We start from the raw sequence: 19755 nt of genomic DNA on the forward strand, positions 1-19755 counted from the left end.
CCCCCCCGCCCGAGAACGGGGAAGCCGACGGGATGCCGGAATAGGCGATTGTATCGGGATTCAGGGCAACTGGTGCTAGGTGGCCCAATATGCCGCCCTTCTAGGCGACTGTGCCGGGCTTCTGAGCGACCATGTCAGGCTCCCGAGTGCTGGTGCTGGTGAGTCTGACCAGCGGTGACGGGGCGGCTTCTGGCAGACAGTAAGCCCGGCCCGGAGTCCAACAGCCGCGCCGGCCATGCTCTTGTCCTCCTCAGCAGCCCTCTCCTGCTGTGTGAGGTAAATCGCAGAAAAAGTATCGTGATCCGGATCCTTGGTGTTTTGAAGCTTATGGCCTCTATTATGGTTCTGGTGTCTTGAAATTGCTCCCCCGTCAGTCCAACTCATCACAGTCCTCCCTCTCGTCAAATCCAGACAACCAGCCGGGCGATGAACTTGGCCTGTCCGTTAGCCGACAGTCCCTTCGTCAGGCCGGTCGGCCTTCATGTTGGCCGTTCCCACCAGGCGAAGCTCAAACAGGCGACGGCGGACTGCGTCGATCACCCACTTATAGCGTAGGTCGATCATCCGGGTCCTGACGGAGTTCAAGGGGTTAAGGACGGTCGTCTGTGCGTTGGCACTGTCTGTATGCACGACCAGAGCGTCGTCCTGCTTGTTGTCCGTCTCGGCGAGGATCCCGCTGATCCAGATACCACGGGTGCAGAATGCTCGTGTGCGAACCAGGTCTATCCATCGGGGTGGGCCGTGCACTCACGTGCCCTAGCCTGCTCTGGAGATGCTCTTGGAGCCTGCTGTTGGGCACCACCTGCCCCCACGCCCGCCTTGGATCCGGGCGCGGGCGGGAAGCGGCGGAGGAACGTGTAGTAGGAGGTGATGAGGATAGTGAATGTGAGGTGTATATAGCATATTGTATAATGCTATGGTAATCCAGTTTCCGGCCTGGCGTGCGCGCGGTGACGCCGGCGCGATGCTCGCGATACCATGAAAGAATATAGGATCCGAAGCGAGATAGTAAATATGCAAATTTATTTCTTGACAGCGATGCTGTGGACGGCCTCTTGGGCGCAGCGATAGGAAAGGAACTATTTGGGATAGCGATTCGCGTCCGGCGATGTGAAAGGAGATACTGCGTCGTGTTAACAAGGGGCTCGTCGATAATTTTGGTACCGCTTGTCGTGACGCCTCGGCCGACACTCCTGGCGGCGGCAGGATGAGAAATCGAGATCCGGAGTCGAAGAAGAAAATTTCTGTCGGGAGAAAATGCCAGGTAGAGAATCTTTCTGCCGGCGGCGGCCCTGCCCGCCGAGGGCCAACCGGATGTCATGATGCAACACCTAGGTCATGTATGAAGGCTTTGTTGTTAAGCGAGGGGGAAGAGAGAGGTTCCCCGTTTATCTGGGGGAGTGGTTCTGGTAGGGTTTCACCTGGTTTAAGCACGGTCTCGGGCTCGCTCCGTAACAGCAGGCGCCCTGCCAATATATATAAACCGCGTCGTTTGTCTAGGACTTCATGTTGGATGCCAGTTGCCCCAAAGTGGTACGCATGTCCGGTACGAGATGGCTCAGATATGCATGCGTACGATGGTGCGTGCGTGGTAGTCAGCTTCGAAGTCACGCCAGCTGCGGTCATCCAAACCGCTACGCCGCATGATGCAGGAGAACGGGAGTGTCAGAAGCACCGTTTGACTGGATGACTTGGCGACGGGCCAGTCATTTGTGGACTAATCTGACTCTATAGGGCTTCCTATCTGCCCATTGTCCGCCGACAATGCGTGACCGCATCTGTGGCATCCATTCTCCTACCTGCGAATGGCTGCTCTTTCGCGTTATAGCAAGGATTGCGTCCCTTTTAAAATTAAATAACAGCATTCTTCCAGCCCAGGACCCGATGACAACCTTGCACCCCGACACAAACATTGGACATTCGGCTAAAAGAATCAGCTCCTCGCCCTCGTAGGTGATGTAGAAAATCTCGACCTCCTTATCGTATCTGACGCCGTATAAGTACCAGAGCGGCGATTCCGGGAGCCAGTCAGAACACGGCAAAGGCTGAGCTCCCATTTCGGTCAGGACGTGGTCTGGCAGCCACCCGGAGACGTCGAGCTTCTAGCTGAGCTACTAGTACGAGCCCGCGCCGGGCTGCAAATCCTAGACGAGTATGAACGCCAAGGCCCAGGCGCTTGTGTCTGGTCCATGACTCCAGCGATCTCGCGTCTGTGGAGTCGGCTCCTCGCGTCAGCGCCGACGGTATGGCGGTTCCTAGTAGTGTTTTCGGCCAGACCGCTGACGCCGCCAGACGTGTCGCCAGGTGCGTCTCGATGGATTGACACGCAGACAGCCTGCGCCCGGGGCGAAAGCTATCGTGAGTGGGGCTAGGTTCGACATCACGAACAGCGGCTGTTTATGCCGCCACGTTTTCTTCATTGTGCAATGCCCCTTGCTCGTAAGGTCCCACTGCGGACTTATCTGGGCTCGAGCGGGTGGGTACAGATAGGGGACAGGTAGGAAGCATTCGACGACAAGGAGATCTGGAGAGCCTTTGTGTGGCGCATGGAAAGCTGCGATGCAAGGACCGCCACTAGCAGAGGCTCTGTTTGGGGGCTAAAATATCTTGTCGACAAGGAAAGACCGACAGTAATTGGCTGCGTTGGGCCGTCAGGTGCTACAAAATGGCTCTTGGCGTAGCAGTCACGTCGTGGCTGTGGAAAGAGGTAAGGCCGACAGCTGCACGAGATAACGCAAGAAACCCCGTATAGCCTGCCGACCGGGGCGTGGGCGACAACGACCGCCTGCTAAGCTTCGCCATGGCCGAAGAGGCATTGTGGCCCTAGGAGTGAAGACTCCCAGTACGCGATCCAAGGCCCGCACGTGAACATCTGCTCCATCCCTTCCTCAGCTCGGTCGACTGCACCTCGCGAAGCTCGGCCTTGACCGCCATCGGCGCGGGCTTTTGTTTGTCGATGCTGCCGGGCCTGCGCCTGGCGACCTCGGACCCTAACATTCGAGAGGCTGGAGCGCGTGATGAAGGTGGGGACGAGGCCCAAGGATGTGAGGCGGAACATACAGACCAATGACCCGATTCTGCGCAGGTTCCGAGACATTGATCAAAGCAGGAGGCTCGCAGTGGTTTATGCTAGCCTAGCTATTCCCTGACGCATTAGTCACGGGTTAATCTAACGAACAGTTCACCTTCCAGCTCAGCGGCGAGGGCTTCAACGCCTCAAGGTAGATGAGCTGCCCGACAAGCTCGTGCGACTGGGCGAAATGGGCACGCTCGATGGGCGCGACGGGCATATCAGAAAAAGAAAAAAAGGGGGGGAGATAGGCCGTTTTCGAGCGGAAACGGCATGGACTCCAAGGCTGGCGGAAACCCAAAGGACCCGTTTGGGGCGGGGACCCATTTGGGTAATGGGTCTTTGGGTTTGGGTCCATCTGGGTAATGGGTCCAAAATCTGGGTAATTTTTGGGTCCAAGCGAAAAAGCCGGGTCTAAAGCGTTATCACCTTTGTTATTAACTTTAAATTTTTTGCTTTTACAAATAATTATAATAAAAATAATTTTTACGCACGTGCCCTTTATTAATTTGGGTACCATTGGGGACCCAAATTACCCAAAACCCAGAGCGCTAAGGACCCGTAAACGGGTCCCCATTTGGGTTTTTGGGTCCAAGCCGGACCCAAAACCCACGGGTCCAAACGGGGACCCGCTTGTAGGTTTTCGCCAGCCTTGATGGACTCCCACTAGTAAGTAAAATACACCTCGCTCGCTCCCCGACGCAACAATGTTATACATACGCGCCCGTGTGATCATGGATCACATGACTCTCACGTGATGTTAAACTCTCTCTTCCTTTCGGATTCGGCAGCGGCCAGCCTGCAACTACTCAAACCTCCTCTTTATAGCCCTCCTCGTCGGCATTCGATCCGATTGAGGTTATGTCCACATCGGAGCCCTCCCCTCCGTCCTGAACCTCGCCTTCACTCATCTCCATCTCGTTAGGCACGACTGTCCAAGTACAAGCTTGGGGGATGGGCGAAATGGGAATCTCCTAGACCTACTCAAACTCTCCTAGCTCACCTCGTCCAACAGTATACTATACGCAAAAGTCAAGCGGCAACGATAAAATACAGGCCCGAAAGGTTCAAGTTTTGTTCAGGTGGAGCCCACATGGGATGACATGATTCAATCACGTGGCCACATAACTGCCAAACACCCGAATCGCTTTTGTTCCCAATAATTATTATGCACAGAAACAGTAATTACCACAGGCATCTCGTTGCTTTGCAAAGATAGGTATCTAGGTATGCAGCTACCTCACCCTCTTATCTGCAATCACTTCTTTTTGTCTGTCTTTGATGCAATAAGAGGTACATACAACAATGCGCCTAATTAGGTAGATTTAGGTCTAAACGGGCGAGGAATGCAGAATCCGGATTTGCCCAGCCCAAGTGACCTCTTATCTCAGTCACTCTTAACTGTATTAGGCAGGTTATGTGGGTCATGAGAGGGGCGAAGGAAGGACCAGTGACAGGCGTTGGACGGAGATACCCGTAGGGGCAGTCCCAGATTCACTTTTCCTGCACGGAGAGGCGAGCAGATTTTTGTGAGTCTTGTAATTATATAGCCAGAACATGTTGGAGAAATCATACTAGGCAGCGCTGCTAGTTACATCATCCAATGGGTTTCTTATCGGTGCCGGAGACAATCTCATGGGTTCGTTCCATAGACTCACCAATCCTAATTATAAGCTCAAACAGAAGTGACTCGTAGCTCTACGGTCACGTGGACTTTGTTTACGCCGCGCTATTCCTACCCCGTAGAGACAGTCAAAGGATACATTCTGCAGCTTACAAAGATTCCATGTGACCAAGTTTGGTATGCCATGCTGACCCACCGATAAACCTGATCCCAAGGCCACTCGCAAGGTTCAGCCACCAAGGCGTTGTCTCGGATATCCTCATTCAGCTACTGAAGCCAAGTTCTGTTGCTGCAAGGTACTGGCACCGATAAGGGGGCATCGGCGGCCCGCTGTCCCCAACCATCGGCCACCGGAACCGGACTGCTTAATACCCGGAGAGCCAACCACCCACCACCATTTCAGCCCGGCTCAGCTCGCAGATGGCCGCGACAGAGAGTCTCCATGATTGGCCATAACAAGCAGGGCGGGGGATTAGGGGGATGGCAGCCACCGATCACTGCAGGCACGTCGGGACGTCCCGCTGGAGTGTCACACGGGGATTGAGCCGACGACCCAGTAGGACCGATTGGACGGCCAACAGGGCGAGTCACAAGACAGCGACAGGGAACTGGGCGTTGGTTGGGCCGGCTGGAGGGGTTACAAAAACCCCGCATGCATTACGCGCCCGGTCAAGGGGAGGTTTGTTCCCCTCGACCCCAAGTACGTACCCTTCTCGTAAGGGCCAAATGGTTTATAAAAAAAAGCTTATCTTTTAAGGTTTTTACTGGAAATTTTGCTTTTTTAAGCATTTCCTAAAGGCTTTAAAAAATTATTAATATATTAAACATTTTCCAAACCGATCCCAAATTCCTTTGTAACAAATAATTTTTTATTTTTTCGGGATTGCTTTAATTATACCTATACCTTTGTTAAAAGGAAATGCAGCCAATCCAAATTTCCTTTAAGCATTTATTTGCATCCATAAGTTTAATTCCCTTTTTTATCGCGCAAATCCTTAATAGCGTTGCCGCAATTGTACGTTTTTGGGCAAATAACCAAACCGGCAAGCCAAAATTTGCCTTTGTGGACGAAAAAAGCCTTATCGGGTTAGGTATTTCCCTTTCCCGTTGCTAGCATTGCACCCGCCCCGCGTTTGGAAAATCGCGGTTTTGCACTTATTATTTTACAAAGACCGAACGCGACCAACAATTACGCTAAAAACCGATTTTAGCGTTGGTTACCTTTACAACAAATTTTAACAAGCCCTTGCAATTGGCTACCCCGCAGCCGCTTGCCAAATTAATCGATAAGTTTTTTAACCCGCTCGTTGCTTTAGGCAGCAAACCCGTTATTGCTTTTAAAAGGCTACAAGCGCCTTCCGGGTTAATCGACCCGCACCAAATAACCTTACCAATAGCTATAGGATTTGCAATTATCGGTAAAAATCGTTTCGCACGGGTTAAAAAGCAACAAAAAAACCTTTAACAAAATTTAACGGCTCGAATTAACGTTTTAACCAAAAATTTTAACCACGCCCGTAACTTTATACGTTTTATTTTTACTTAAGCAAATTAACAATACGAATTTATTTTATAACTTTTTAAAAATAGCAAAATTAAACGAATAACCTACGAAAAAGCTATTGCGCGACGTATTAATATTATCAAAAAGCGTTTCCGTTACGAAGCAAGCCAAGCCCTTAATAACTTCGCCCAATAAATCGAATCCATACAAAAAAACCTTTTTGCTTTGTTACAATAAATCCAAATACGAAAAAAAATTACCAAAAAATAATTAGCTATTTTTTAAAAAAAACAAAAAAAAACAATTAGGAAAATTCGCTTAACCTTTACCCGGCAAAAGCAAAAATACGACCTTTTTAAACAAAAGCTTAATCGATTTTCGTTTTTAACTTACGCGGTAAAAGCCAACGCTAAAAATACAAACCCTTTAAACGAAATTAAAGCACGCTATAAAAACCTTTACAAAAAAATTACTAGCAATTTAAAACGAATCCAACAACAAAATAACGCTATTACCGCTTTAAAGCATAGCTTTAACGTAATAACCGAATTTTATTAAAACTATTCCAAGCAAATTTCCCGCATTATTTCGCCAAAACCTTTGTTTACGTACAACGAAAATTAACGCGCTTCCATTAAACCTTTTTCGCTAAACGCAATTATGGCAAATAGCGAATAAATATCCAAACCTTAAGGCCGGGCCTTTTTTTAACCTTTCGAAAATACTTAAAAAACTATTAACGGTAACAACGCGGCCCTTTCCGAAAGCGGCGCATTAAAACCCGCCCCTAAATTACAAAAACTTCGGTTATCCTATTCCCGCGCCCTTAATAAAAATCGAACGAAGCAAAATACCTTTATGCTCGACCCAAATACGGGAACCATCGTACTTTATACCGTTCCCACCTTTAACGAACTTTAGCAAAACGACGGCGAAAAACAACTTTTGCCCGTTACTTAAAAGCCAAATTACCAATTACGTATCCCGGGAAACCTTATATACGCCCAATGGATGGAAAAAATCCATAACGGCCTTTAAACATTTTACTAAGCAATTTTAACCTTTCGGTATAAAATTAAAAACCTTTTGCAAATTACCGAATTCGTTTAATCCCAAATAGCAAAATTGCGCTAGCAATATAATTATACCCGCCAAAATTATATAACGGTATTTTAAATCGTTTAAAACGGCGTAACCATTTCCGAAATATAAACCCGGAACTTTAAAAAAAGGATAATCGAAAGTAACAATTTATTCGCCGCTAAAATATAAAATGTTATCGCTAAATCCGCTAGCAACAATATTACCCGCAAATACGCTTATAATAAAATAATTAAAGCATACGAAATTTACCAATTTGCAATTAAAAATATGCACCGTTGCTTTACTTACATTATCGGAACCGTTAAGCAATAAGCGGGCCATATAAAATATAAGGTCGTTTATACCGAACAAAGGCTAAACGATTTCGAAAAACGATAAAAAGCTATAACAGCATACTTTTTAACCACTTTGGAATAATAACAAACGTTTGCCGAAAATATTATTGCCAAAATTAACCGACGATTAGCTAAAAGCAAGCAAATGGACATAGCGGCTATATTGTTACGAATTGCCTTTTGCTAAGCTTTTTGCCAAATTACATTTGCCGTTATTGGCGCGCCTTTAATCCCGGTCTTTTTCGCCCAAATACCGGTTACCCGGTTATCCGCGTTCCGGACCAACCTTACGCGGACCGGAACCAATTCGGTACTTAATTTAACCCTTTCCGTTTTAAAACAATCCAATTCGATGCATCGCTAAACCATACGAAAAAATTTTGCCGGATTTATAACCGCCATGCATCGATAAGCCCGGAAAAGCTTTTACTTCCAAATGCTTGGTATAATTAATAAAGTACTTTTAAAAGGAATTTCGTTATAACGACCCCCGGTGCTACCAAAAAATAACCTTTCGTTTTCCGATTTAAATAAGGATGGACCCAATTAGCCTTTTATATTTCCGCTTCGCTTACGAACGGGCCCATTTTCGGCAGGCAAAAACCCTTTCCGTTGGTACGGAACGGTTTTTATAATTAACCCCGTTTTATTTAAATTACCCCCCGTTTTTAACGAAAAAAAAACGGAATTTAAAAATTGGTAATACCTGGTACGGGCTTTTATAAGCGCCGTTCCCTAAATTTTTACGAATAATAATTATAAAATTTTTTGGGTAAGTTCCTATTTTAAAAAAGCCGCATTACGCGTCCATATAAAGAAAGCACGGATGCTAAAAGCTTACGGACTCCCCGATACCTAAAACGCTTACTTTGGGTTTTTGGCCAACACGTTTTACGATTTTAACGAAAAACGTACGGATTTTATTAAATTAAATAACCTCGAATACAAAAACGACGTCGTTAGGTTTTTTATAAAATTAACCCAATTTAATGCAATCGTTAAATTAACCGGCACCCGCTTTAAAAATTTCGTTAAAAAAAATTTCCGAATAAAATAAACCGGTTCGTTTACGCCAATAAAAGGCGCATTCCTAACGTGGACGAAAAATTCTTAAAATCCTTCCAAAAAGCCGGCATTACTTACAAGCTTATAGCGGCGGATAAAAATACATTCCAAAAGCATTACAAAAACCAAAGGCCTAAAAAAAGGGAAAAGGCGAGCCCGCTTTAACTTCGAAGCGTTCGAACGCGGGCCGTCCCCGCAATAAAAGCTTTAAAAAAACCCCCGGTTTATTTTTAAATTCCCGTACCGCAACAAATAAAGGAACGAACCCCGGCCAAACCCGCAAAAACAACGTTTAAACCATTACCCGGGGCGCTTTTAATAGCGTTAACCAAAAAAACATTAATACCCGAAAAAAGGACGGTATTAATTGCTGGCGATGCGGGCGAAATAACCATTATACCCGGGAATGCTTTGCCAAAAAAGATACCGCAAGCATTAAATTTTTCCCGCTTTTTGCAAAAATAACCGCCGGTACCAAAAAGCCCGTTATTAAACCCTTACTAATAAAAAAAAAAGCCAAAAAGCGCCCTAGCAAAAAGGTTAAAATAGCCGGAATAACCAAGCACGCTTTTAAACCAAATTATAATTAATATTTCGAAAAAGTCGATACGGACTTTAATTGCTAAAAATTAAAGGTTTCGATAACAATACCCGAAAGGCCCTAAGAAAGCAATAACGCTACCTAAACCGTTATTTGCGCCTTTTTGCAAGCCCGAATAACGGGATCGACCCGGGTGGTTACGAAGCTTATATTAAATATGGCCTTGCAAATTAAAAGGCAAAAAAAAATTACGATTAAAATTTTCCTAAACTGCGGCAACGATAACGGGTTTTTTATTTTTACTTAAATAACCGCCAAATTATAATTACATATTACCAAACGAACGGTTCCCAAACCCATATTTAACTATACAAAATAAAAAAAGAACCCGTTAATTTATTACATACCCCAAATTATTTTATAACATTATAATTACCGCTTTCGCGTAAACCTCGATATGTTAAACTTAAATCCGAATTGCAACGTTTTATTACCCGTTTAATGGATAACCCGCTATTACCTTACTGGAATTTTTAAACGGGATTACGAAAACATTCGGTTTAATACGAACAAATGCAAATCGTACCGCAAGCCCCGGTCCCGCGAAATTTCCAACTTTCGCAACCCGGCGAATATTTGCAATACAAACCTAGCTACCGTTGCTTTAATTAAAAAACTAATATTAACAAAATCTTTGCTTAACAATACCAAAAAATTTAACAATGTTTTAAAAAAATTCCGCAAGTTTTTTTTAATTATATCCTTAAAAGTAATTATGCGCTTACCAAATTATTAGCTTTAAAACCACAAAATATACTTAAAAAAAAAGCTACTTTTAATTAAAAGCTTATATATAATTTTAACGAAAAAAAACTTAACGTTTTAAAACCATAACTTACCAAAAACTTCGAAATGGAACGAATGTACGAAAAAAAAAAAACGGTTGGAACATTGCTAATATTCGCCGAAAAAAAAAACCCAAAGGATCCGTTACGCCCAATTATCGATTACCGCAATGTTAACGGCAAAACAATCCCGGAATAATGCCCGATCCCGTTAATAACAAAATTTTAAAACCGTTTTCGTAACGCTAAATAAATAACCAAAATTAATTTTAAAACCGGCTTTTATTTAATCCGAATAAAACCAAAGCACGAATAAAAAATAACGTTCCGTTGCAAATATAGCTTTTTTAAATTTACCGTTATGCCTATAAGCTTTATTAATATACCAACCACTTTTTAACGAATAATAAATTATATATTTTTGGACTTTATTAACGCTAGCTTTTTAATTTATTTCGACGACCTTTTTATTTACGCAAAAATAAAGGAAAAATATAACGACTTTGTTAGGGAAATATTAAAGCGCTTTATTAAATATAACCTTGCCGTTAACCCCCGCAAATGCGTTTGGGGAGCCCAAAAAGTCGAATTTTTAGGATACGTTATCGGCCCGAAAGGAATCCGAATATCCCAAAACAAAATAAACGCGATCCTTAATTAAAAAGCGTTTAAATAATTAAAAAAGTGCTAATCGCTAATTGGGTTTGCTAATTTTTACCGACGCTTTATTGCCGGATTTTCCAAGATCGTTAAACCTTTAACGATAGCCAATGCTTTCCCAAAAAAGGATTGGATATGGATAGCAAAGATGCAAACCGCTTTTAAAGCCTTAAAACAAGCATTTACCTTATTACCCATCCTGCGGCATTTTAACCTTACGCTATAAGCAATTATAAAAACCAACGCTTCCAATTTCGCTTTAACCGCAATACTATCCCAACGCAACTTTATTAACGGCAAGCTTTACTTTATAACTTTTTATTTCCGTAAAATGATACCAACAAAAATTAATTACAAAATTTACGATAAAAAGCTATTCGCCATTGTAAATAATTTTAACAAATGGAAGCATTACTTCGAAAGGGCCCAATACAAAATCGAAATTTTTACGGACCACCAAAACCTAGCTTACTTTACTACGGCCAAAATCCTTAACCAAAAATAAGCAAAATGGGCCCAATAACTTTTAAGCTACTAATTTTTAATTACATACCGCCCAAGCAAATAAAATGAAAAGGCCGATATGCTTTCCAAACTCGAGCAATACAAACCTAAAAAAAAGGAAAGTAAAAACCAGCCAATTACAACGGTTTTTTAAAAAAAACACTTTAACCTTTCCTTACAAGCACTTTTATTCCTTTTAACCTCGGTAAAATTATGCAGCATCCCAACCATGCGCTAAAATCCGGCATTTACAATTAAAATTAAACAAACCGCCACATTTAATACCAAATACCAAAAGCACTTAAAAACTTCCTACAAAGGGAAAAAAGTTAGCAACGGGCTTTTGTACCACCGCAATAAATTATGGGTCCTAGCATAGCTAAAATTTAAACGCGAAATTTTAAAATCCGAGCACGATACCAAAGTCGCCGAATACATAAGCATAAACAAAACCCTAAAATTAATTACCCGTTACTTTTGGTAGCCAAGCATTAAAAAAAACGTTCGAAATTACGTAAAAAGCTATTTCGAATGCTAACGCAATAAAATACCTAAATACGCTCCTTTCGGGCTATTCCAATTTATAAAATTGCATTACCGCTTTTAAAACATTATCGCTATAAACTTTATTACAAACTTACCGAATAGCCAAAGCTGCAATTCCATTTGGGTTATAATAAACCCATTTACCAAAATGGGCCATTTTATCCCTTTAAAAAAGGAACAAAAAAAATAAATAACCTTATCCGCATTTTTGCCCGAAAATACTAAAAATTTTACGAAATCCCATTAAACATTATTTTAAACCGAAATTTACGATTTATTGCATATTTGTAACAGGACTTTTTTAGCTTCGTAAGGATTAAACCCCGGATAAGCATTACTTTTTACCTACAAACAAACGGGCAAATTAAACGATTTAACCAAAATTTCGAAATTTATTTACAATCTTTTGTTAATTATAAAATGTTTAATTGGGTAAACTTATTGCCAATAACAAAATTTGCTTACAATAATACCTCGTTAATAAATATTACAATTTCCCCATTTTTCGTTAATTACGGGTTCGAACCAACCGCATATAACCCTTTAAAGCCAAAACGTACGAAGCCTTATCCCGTTAGCAAATTTTATGCTTATTAAATGCACGGCATTTACAATAAAACTAAATAGCATTTTAACGCCGCCCAAAAACGAATAAAAAAGTGGGCAAACAAAAAGCGACAAACTTTGCCCGTTTTTACGGAAAAACAATACGTTATGCTAAACGCTAAAAACATTAAAACCCAACGCTTTATTAAAAAATTCGATTCCAAATTTTTCGGCCCTTTTTAAATTACCCAAATCGTTTTGCCTTTTGCAATCCGATTTGTATTTTTACCTTTATGGAAAATCCACTTTACCTTTTACGCATCCTTTATCGAACCATACCGGGCCGGCATTTAAGCACGGTTTAACCCGAAGCAGGTTTTAAAAAACGCATTACTTTTGCTGGATGTATTTAAAATAAAGGAAATTAAGGACTTTCGTTAAAAAAAAAGCTTAATGCAATACTTCGTTAAATAGCTAGGCTTTAACAAAAAGGGCGAAATAATATAAAAGCTATGGAAAAACTTTAAAAGAAAAGCGGCCAAAAAAAAGGTTAAGGATTTTTATCGCCGATACCTTCGGAAGGCCCGGGATTTACGCGTTTAAGGCCCGGGGCGTACCCTTAAAAAAAAGGGGATTGTATTATACGGGGATTAAGCCAACGACCCAATAGGACCGATTGGACGGCCAACAGGGCGAATTACAAAATAGCGATAGGGAATTGGGCGTTGGTTGGGCCGGCTGGAAAGGTTACAAGGACCCCGCATGCATTACGCGCCCGGTCGAAGGGAGGTTTGTTCCCTTCGACCCCAAGTACGTACCCTTCTCGTAAGGGCCAAATGGTTTATAAAAGGAGGGCTTATCTCTCAAAGTCTTCACTGAAGATTCTGCTTCCTTAAGCATCTCCTAGAGGCCTTGAAGAATTATCAATATATTGAGCACTCTCCAAGCCGATCCCAGATCCCCTTGTAACATGGAGTCCCATGTCGATTCCTGTAGTTAGCCGGTGAACATGGTGTGAAAGAGAGTGCTGCTCTCTTGCGACCCGAGAAGATGGCACCAGCCCGCGCTTATACACGCCTTCAGTCAACGGACTCGCGGCGTCAGTTCGAAATAGTATTACTCTATCTACCGTCTTCATTTGCTACCGAGGTATGGAAGCTCTCTACTTTGTTATCTCAATTACAAATAGGAAGCTGGCAGCAGAGTTGTGGAGAGCTCTAGTCTGGGCAGCCAGAAAAGGGAGGTGAGAGTGCAGTAGCTCCTGAGGAGAGTCTCCCAGGATCTGGCCTAACAAAGGCAAACATCATCAGGCTTGACAGAATCACATCACTGTCGCACTTGGGTGGGCGGCTACATGCGGCCTTTTCCCGGCCTCCTTCCTCGCCCCGAATGGGCACTTACCTATTCAAACAGGAAGGCCGCTACCGCAGTCTTGGTCTGCACACCGAAGGCTAAACATAGCATGTCGTTCGTATCGCCAAGATTGGGTTGCTCTGCATGCCTGTGCCTGAAGCGGCGTCTGGAAGGTTCGAGGCCTAAAGCCTTGGAAGATGAGCAGGGGTAATGAATATTGGTTCTAAAGGGTGCGAAGATCGGCAGCAAGCTAAAGAAGCTCGCCAATGTGGCCGGCTCCCCGGGGTGGCAGATCGGGGCCCGCAAGAGAGACGAGAGATAGCATCCACGGCGGCCTATGGATTGGTGGAGACCCGTGCGCGGGTGGGCGTGTCATGTAGGGTTGCACTGTAGGAGTCGTGGTGTGCTGCTTTTGCCGCTCATTGGACCCGAAGTGGTGTGGCAGGCTAAGACCGGCGCTAGGGACTTCTGTACGTACTGCACCGTGGGGACCCGTGGAGCGAAATACGTGCCGCCGGAGGAGCTGATACCGAGAAACCGCCGGAATGAGAATCAGGGAGACGTGGCCGACAACGTGGAGATGCGGCGTGTTGGTAGCCGGCCATCTTTGGCAGTGGTTGGCACTAGTCTCGGCATCAGCGGTAGTCCATTTTTGCGAGGTGATTATTGGGATAGGAAATGGTCCGGGGAGTTGCTAGGGACGCAGTTGGTGTGGTGGTCCCGATGACCAAGCTTGGTACTCTGTGGGATGGAGAATGGCAACGCCGGGGGGCGGAACAGGGGGTGCTGCAGGCGATTCGATCGGGCCCATCACGCAATGAGGCGGGGGAGAGATAGAGCGAGTTTCCCCGCCGATATCATGGTTCGTGGTCGCGGTCTCGGGAGACGGGGATGCATTCGCCTGTCTCTGGCGAAGTAGCGGCAGCAGGGTAGTTTGCTTGTCTTGGGCGGGCGGTCATCTGATGTCGCCGACTGGGATTTGCGGAAAGTTGACTGGTCAAGGACCACTTATCCCGGGACATGCAGGCTGTATGATACAGCCCTTGTCCGCATCGCAGCTGACTGGGTGCTGACCCTGCTGATTGATGCTTCTGCAGTGTTGGGTTGTCGCACTATTGTGGCACAAAAGTGCGCACTCGATTCCAAAAGAGGAAGGACGTAAATAAAGCCCCTTTGGCTTCCTGATAGCAGCCTGGCATTGTGACCAAGATCCGGCGCGGAAGGGAGGCGACTTGGAAGGCTTGGTTCTCCTAATCTATGCGATCCCTGCAAAGGCGTAACCACTGAGCCACTCACGGCAGCCCAACAAGAGGGGCTGTGTTCTGTGCTGACGAGTCTTGGGTGCTAGTCGAGGCAAGGAGGGCAAGCTTCGGGGACCCTGTTGGCAAGCTGGGAGCACGTTATTTTGCGTCTGTTTGGTGCAAGCATCGCACACAAGCCACCTCGAATGCGACCATGGTGGGGTGGGAGGGGAGGGACAATGCGGGCTGATAGCGGAGGATACGCTGATGGCTATCCCGTCATTAGCTAACCCCCATTGCCGTAGAGGCTCGTTCTCGCCAAAAAAAAATTCAGGTAGGTCAATAACGGGACAAGAGCTCGGTTCATGTTCGCTTGAGCAAATCGCGATTTCTGGCTGCTACGGGGCGTTTGTGTCGGTGCTTATCTTGGGCGGGTAGGAGCTGAGTGGCAGGCAGGCAATTGCGTGCCCGCCGCCGGCAGTTGCCCCGCCGCGATGGAGGCCATGCGCAAGCCCCACCGATCGCGGTTGACCCATGATTGGCCGCCCCAATCCAACGCCACACCCTTGACCCTTGTGCCTAGATCTGATCCCCTGCCCAGCTCTCGCTGTGCCCAACTCGCTCGCCTGCCCGGCGCGGCACTTCTGCCGCCTCCAAAGATGGCCGCTAGCGTCACTAGCCAGGGCAGTCCCCTACGACCCGCTGTCCGGGTCCTTATCGCCGAGACGCATATCGGCAATATCTCGAGGGGTTGGCGGGGCCGGCGGATAGCAGTGCGAGCTATCCAGAGCTCGTTCCAAGATAGCGCTGCTGGAGCCATATTGGCGACGACAACAAGCCGGAGCAAATCAACCGTAGCTAGAGAATTGCAGCGCCGCTCCGAATTGCTCGCTCTTCCCCGGCGAAAGTGCGAGCTCTCGTCAAGCCGCGAGCCAAAGGGGTCGATGGACTGCAGGGACCGAATCCTCCAACCAACACAAACTTGCGCCTACGCGCCCACCACCCGATCAAAATACCCACCCAGCTCAAATGGCCAGTCCCCTTGCCCGGCATCCCCATGCCACTGACACTCTTTCGTGCTCTGCCTGCCTCTGCCTTCCCCTTGCCTTCCCCTCTGCCTTCCCACCTCCTCTGCTGCACTGCAACCGCATCTTCCCTCCCTCGAGGCCGCGACCTTCTCCTTTGATCACGCGCCCCGAGACTCGATGTGACCCTGAGGACAGCCCGAGGACGAGGTAGTCGACCAAGGCGGCGCGGCGTCCCTGACCACCTGCCATCCTGGACCAACTCCAATATAACAACGCCTGCCTGCCAAGAGCTACCAGCCAGCCCCCAGAACGAGATCAGCACCACATATTTCCCCGCTGGGCTTCACGGGTCGATAGTCTCTCCTCGGCTCGACTATGCCGACTGCAGCCTGCCCGCCTTTCCCCGTCGTCATCCGCGCAGCCCCCACGGCGGCACCCGTCCTTTTTGCACTCGATCGAAGAGAGTACGGCCCTATCAAGGTGTCTCGCGCGAATTCCTGGCAGCGTATAGCCCTCGCCCAATCAACAGCCGAGTTGATCCCTGCCTGCCGCCCCCGTCCCAGCTACGACCTCCGCCAGCGACTAAGGACGCTATGTCCGGTCGGGAAGGACGATATCCTCGTCGGCAGCGTGTGGACGCTCGCGCGGGCCTGACAACTATGTTGGGAAGGTGATGGGGTCTTGGGCAGAGACAGGGTGCTCAGGATAGCATCGCTATTGTCCGACGCAGACGTCCAAGGAAGGGCGACCGACGATCATAAATAGTGACAGGATCCCGCCGCTTCATCTATCTTAATTTACTCTCCAGCAGCCAAGATCCCCTTCCCGGCCTTGATCTTCGTTCCCAAGACTTGTCACCGCTGCCAAACCGGAGCTTCAGCCCCCGTTGCCCTCTTTGCTCAACGACCCCTGACTTCCCGTCTTGTCGATCATCTTCACCCCTGCCGCCAATATGCGTTCCGTCGCCTTCCTGTCGTTCCTCTCCCTGGCTGCAGCCGCCCCCGTCCTGAAGGCCCGCTCCGGCACGCCCATCCCCGGCTCCTACATTGTCATGCTCAAGGATGGCGGTGTTACGGCCTTCAGCGAGGAGTTTACCACGCTCCTGTCGAGCGTCGAGAAGACCCACGACTTCGACGCCCTCAATGGTTTCGCTGCCACCCTCAGTGCCGATGAGCTCAAGGCCCTTGAGAGCTCCCCGGAGGTAAGTCAACACATGGCCTTCCTCAGCTGACTGGGTCTCGCGCTGACAAAATCTTCCAGGTTGACTACATTGAGGAGAACGCCGAGGTGAACATCAACGCCTACACCACCCAGACCAGTGCTCCTTGGGGTATTGCCCGCCTGTCCAGCAGTGGCACTGGCTCGACCAGCTACACCTACGACAGCTCGGCCGGCAGCGGAGTCTGCGCCTACATTGTGGATACTGGCATCCTGGTCTCCCACTCTGACTTTGGCGGACGTGCCACCTGGGCCACCAAGTAAGATAGACCTCCAGGCCCTATCTCATTGCCCATGATGGCAAGCCCTTGGCACCGCCCCTCCTGCTAACATGTGTGTGCAGCACCATCGACAGCAGCAACACCGACGGCAACGGCCACGGCACCCACGTTTCCGGCACCGTCGCTGGTAAGCCTACATGCCTCTCCACCACACACCAAAATCACACGTGAGCTAACACGCTACCCTCTAGGCACCAAGTACGGCGTCGCCAAGGCTGCGAGCCTGTACGCCGTCAAGGTCCTCAACGCCAGCGGCAGTGGCAGCACTGCCAGCGTCGTTGGCGGCCTCAACTACGTCGTCACCGACGCGCCCCGCCGCAGCTGTCCCAAGGGCGTCGTTGTCAACATGAGCCTGGGTGGTGGCAACAGCGCCGCCCTCAACGCCGCCGCCCGCGCCGTTGTCAACGCCGGCCACTTCCTGGCCGTCGCCGCCGGCAACGACAACACCAACGCTGCCAACACCTCGCCCGCCAACGAGCCCCTCGCCTGCACCGTCGGCGCCACCACCTCGACCGACGCCCGCTCCAGCTTCTCCAACTACGGCGCCGTCGTCGACGTCTGGGCCCCCGGCACCAGCGTCCTGAGCTCCTGGATCGGCAGCAGCAACTCCGCCACCGTAAGTGACCCTTGCTCCATACCCGCGCGGGTTTTGATGCTAGCAGACGAGCCGCCGCTAACAATGACGCGCCGTTCAGAACACCATCTCGGGCACCAGCATGGCCTCGCCCCACATTGCCGGCCTTGGCGCCTACCTCCTGAGCTTCCTGGGCCCCCGCAGCGGAACTGCCCTGTGCGACTACATCGCGTCCACCGCCCAGAACGGCCGCATCTCGGGCATCCCCTCGGGCACCGTCAACAAGCTTGCCTTCAACGGCAACCCGTCTGCTTAAACTTGCAGCCCAAAGCGCGCGAGCTGCCTACTACAGATGTAGTGTACTGAAAGGGAAGGGAGAGGGCCGAGGAAGTCCCACCACATCCAACTGGGTCACTTGCTCGGCTGGTCTTTTTTGTGCAGCAGCCCACGACTGGCCATGGGCCAATCGGGGTTGGGAAGGGGCTGCGGTGATGGATGGGAGGGGGTTGGTGCTACTGTTCAAAGAAAGCCTCTTGTACATATTCTTTTTCTCGGCTGGAGCAGACGCCCATAAACAACCTCCCTAGGTACATACAGAAACATGAACATACAACCATGACTTGGTCCTGTCCCCTCCGCCCCTGGTGTTCTTAGCTTCGAATGCGATTCTTTTCCCCTCTGATCTCCCATAGCGAGGAGACTTTTTTCCCCCCCCCATGATGCCGCAACGAGTAATTCCTGTAATTAGCCGGCACGCTCGCGGTGTCTCCGTCCCCCGACATACCCACGCCCGCTGCGGCCGAACCCAATCACAAGCCCCCCCTACTGCTTCTGAAACCGGCCTCTTTTTTTCGGGACCGCGGCCGAGTCAAGGATTCCGGAGGGCGTGTCTGCCACTGATCCCCTTCCTTTTTCCTTGCTTCTCTTTCTTTTTTCATTTTTTTTTTTCACTGCCGAATCGTCGTAACAATGCCAAGGGAAAAGCATCCAACAAGTTCATGCGTGGGCCTGGCAAAAACACTGCATCTCGTTTCGCGTCGCATTAAAAACATCAAATAACACATTACCCTATCCATATATGGGAAGAGGAGGCTACACCAATACCGCTCCGTTGGCCAAAGGAAAATCTATTTCTTGCCGGACGGGGGTTTTTTTATGTAAGGGTATAGAGGCTCCCCGGGATCAACGGCCTCGGAACAAAAGACAGAAGCCAGAAACACCGAGAAGCTGTTTGTGTGGAAACGAGCGTACAGGGGAATAAAGTGAATGGTAAGGACTAGGACACCATAGTGTGCATGATGAGGAAATCGCTGTGAGGTTTGCTTCTGGTATCAGAAGATCAAGACTGTTTTCTGGCTACCGAGGCTGGCGGCATCTTTGGCAACAGCCACACTCCCCCTTGTCACAAATGGCTCCCACCCTATTTCCACTCGTCCTTCTGGAAATAAGGGTTGTCAAACGCCACGGGCTTCTTGGGGTTGGAGCGGCCGACGAGGTTGTTGTACGTCGTGAACTGCGTCTCGTCGAGCGTCGTCAGGCCCGTGGAGCGCTTCGAGTAGCGCGTGCTGGCGGGGCCGGCCTCGCCGCCCAGCTTGGGCGGCTGCGGCAGCTGCGGGAACTCGGACGGGGGCGGCGGCGGCGGCGGCGGCGGCGGCGGTGGCGGTGGCTGCTGGCTGCCGCGGTTGCCCGAGATGAACTTCCAGGGCACGACGAAGA

The 19755-nt window shown here is 48.3% G+C and overlaps 5 protein-coding genes across 5 annotated transcripts; 4 read left to right on the plus strand and 1 right to left on the minus strand.

Annotated features, from left to right (window-relative positions):
• Positions 1 to 1553: 1553 nt before the first annotated feature.
• On the plus strand, positions 1554 to 3225 carry GGTG_02217 (hypothetical protein; the record flags this gene model as incomplete). The annotated part of the gene is made up of 5 exons (XM_009219988.1): positions 1554 to 1584; positions 1874 to 1949; positions 2173 to 2304; positions 2656 to 2707; positions 3181 to 3225. The coding sequence occupies 5 exons, from the start codon at positions 1554 to 1556 to the stop codon at positions 3223 to 3225; spliced, it is 336 nt and encodes a 111-aa protein (XP_009218252.1).
• A 10027-nt stretch (positions 3226 to 13252) lies between these two features.
• GGTG_02218 (hypothetical protein) lies at positions 13253 to 14424 on the plus strand (the record flags this gene model as incomplete). The annotated part of the gene is made up of 2 exons (XM_009219989.1): positions 13253 to 13493; positions 13655 to 14424. Exon 2 carries the CDS (start codon positions 14035 to 14037, stop codon positions 14422 to 14424), a length of 390 nt encoding a protein of 129 aa, XP_009218253.1. The 5' UTR covers positions 13253 to 13493; positions 13655 to 14034.
• A 935-nt stretch (positions 14425 to 15359) lies between these two features.
• Positions 15360 to 15758, minus strand: GGTG_02219 (hypothetical protein; the record flags this gene model as incomplete). The annotated part of the gene is made up of 1 exon (XM_009219990.1): positions 15360 to 15758. The coding sequence occupies one exon, from the start codon at positions 15756 to 15758 to the stop codon at positions 15360 to 15362; it is 399 nt and encodes a 132-aa protein (XP_009218254.1).
• A 583-nt stretch (positions 15759 to 16341) lies between these two features.
• On the plus strand, positions 16342 to 16620 carry GGTG_02220 (hypothetical protein; the record flags this gene model as incomplete). Its single annotated transcript, XM_009219991.1, has 1 exon — positions 16342 to 16620. One exon carries the CDS (start codon positions 16342 to 16344, stop codon positions 16618 to 16620), a length of 279 nt encoding a protein of 92 aa, XP_009218255.1.
• A 298-nt stretch (positions 16621 to 16918) lies between these two features.
• On the plus strand, positions 16919 to 18355 carry GGTG_02221 (cuticle-degrading protease; the record flags this gene model as incomplete). The annotated part of the gene is made up of 5 exons (XM_009219992.1): positions 16919 to 17167; positions 17227 to 17444; positions 17528 to 17592; positions 17657 to 18081; positions 18161 to 18355. 5 exons carry the CDS (start codon positions 16919 to 16921, stop codon positions 18353 to 18355), a joined length of 1152 nt encoding a protein of 383 aa, XP_009218256.1.
• Between the last annotated feature and the right edge of the window lie 1400 nt (positions 18356 to 19755).

The sequence above is a fragment of the Gaeumannomyces tritici genome, assembly GCF_000145635.1.
Source record: "Gaeumannomyces tritici R3-111a-1 unplaced genomic scaffold supercont2.1, whole genome shotgun sequence".
NCBI classification, from domain to species: domain Eukaryota; kingdom Fungi; phylum Ascomycota; class Sordariomycetes; order Magnaporthales; family Magnaporthaceae; genus Gaeumannomyces; species Gaeumannomyces tritici.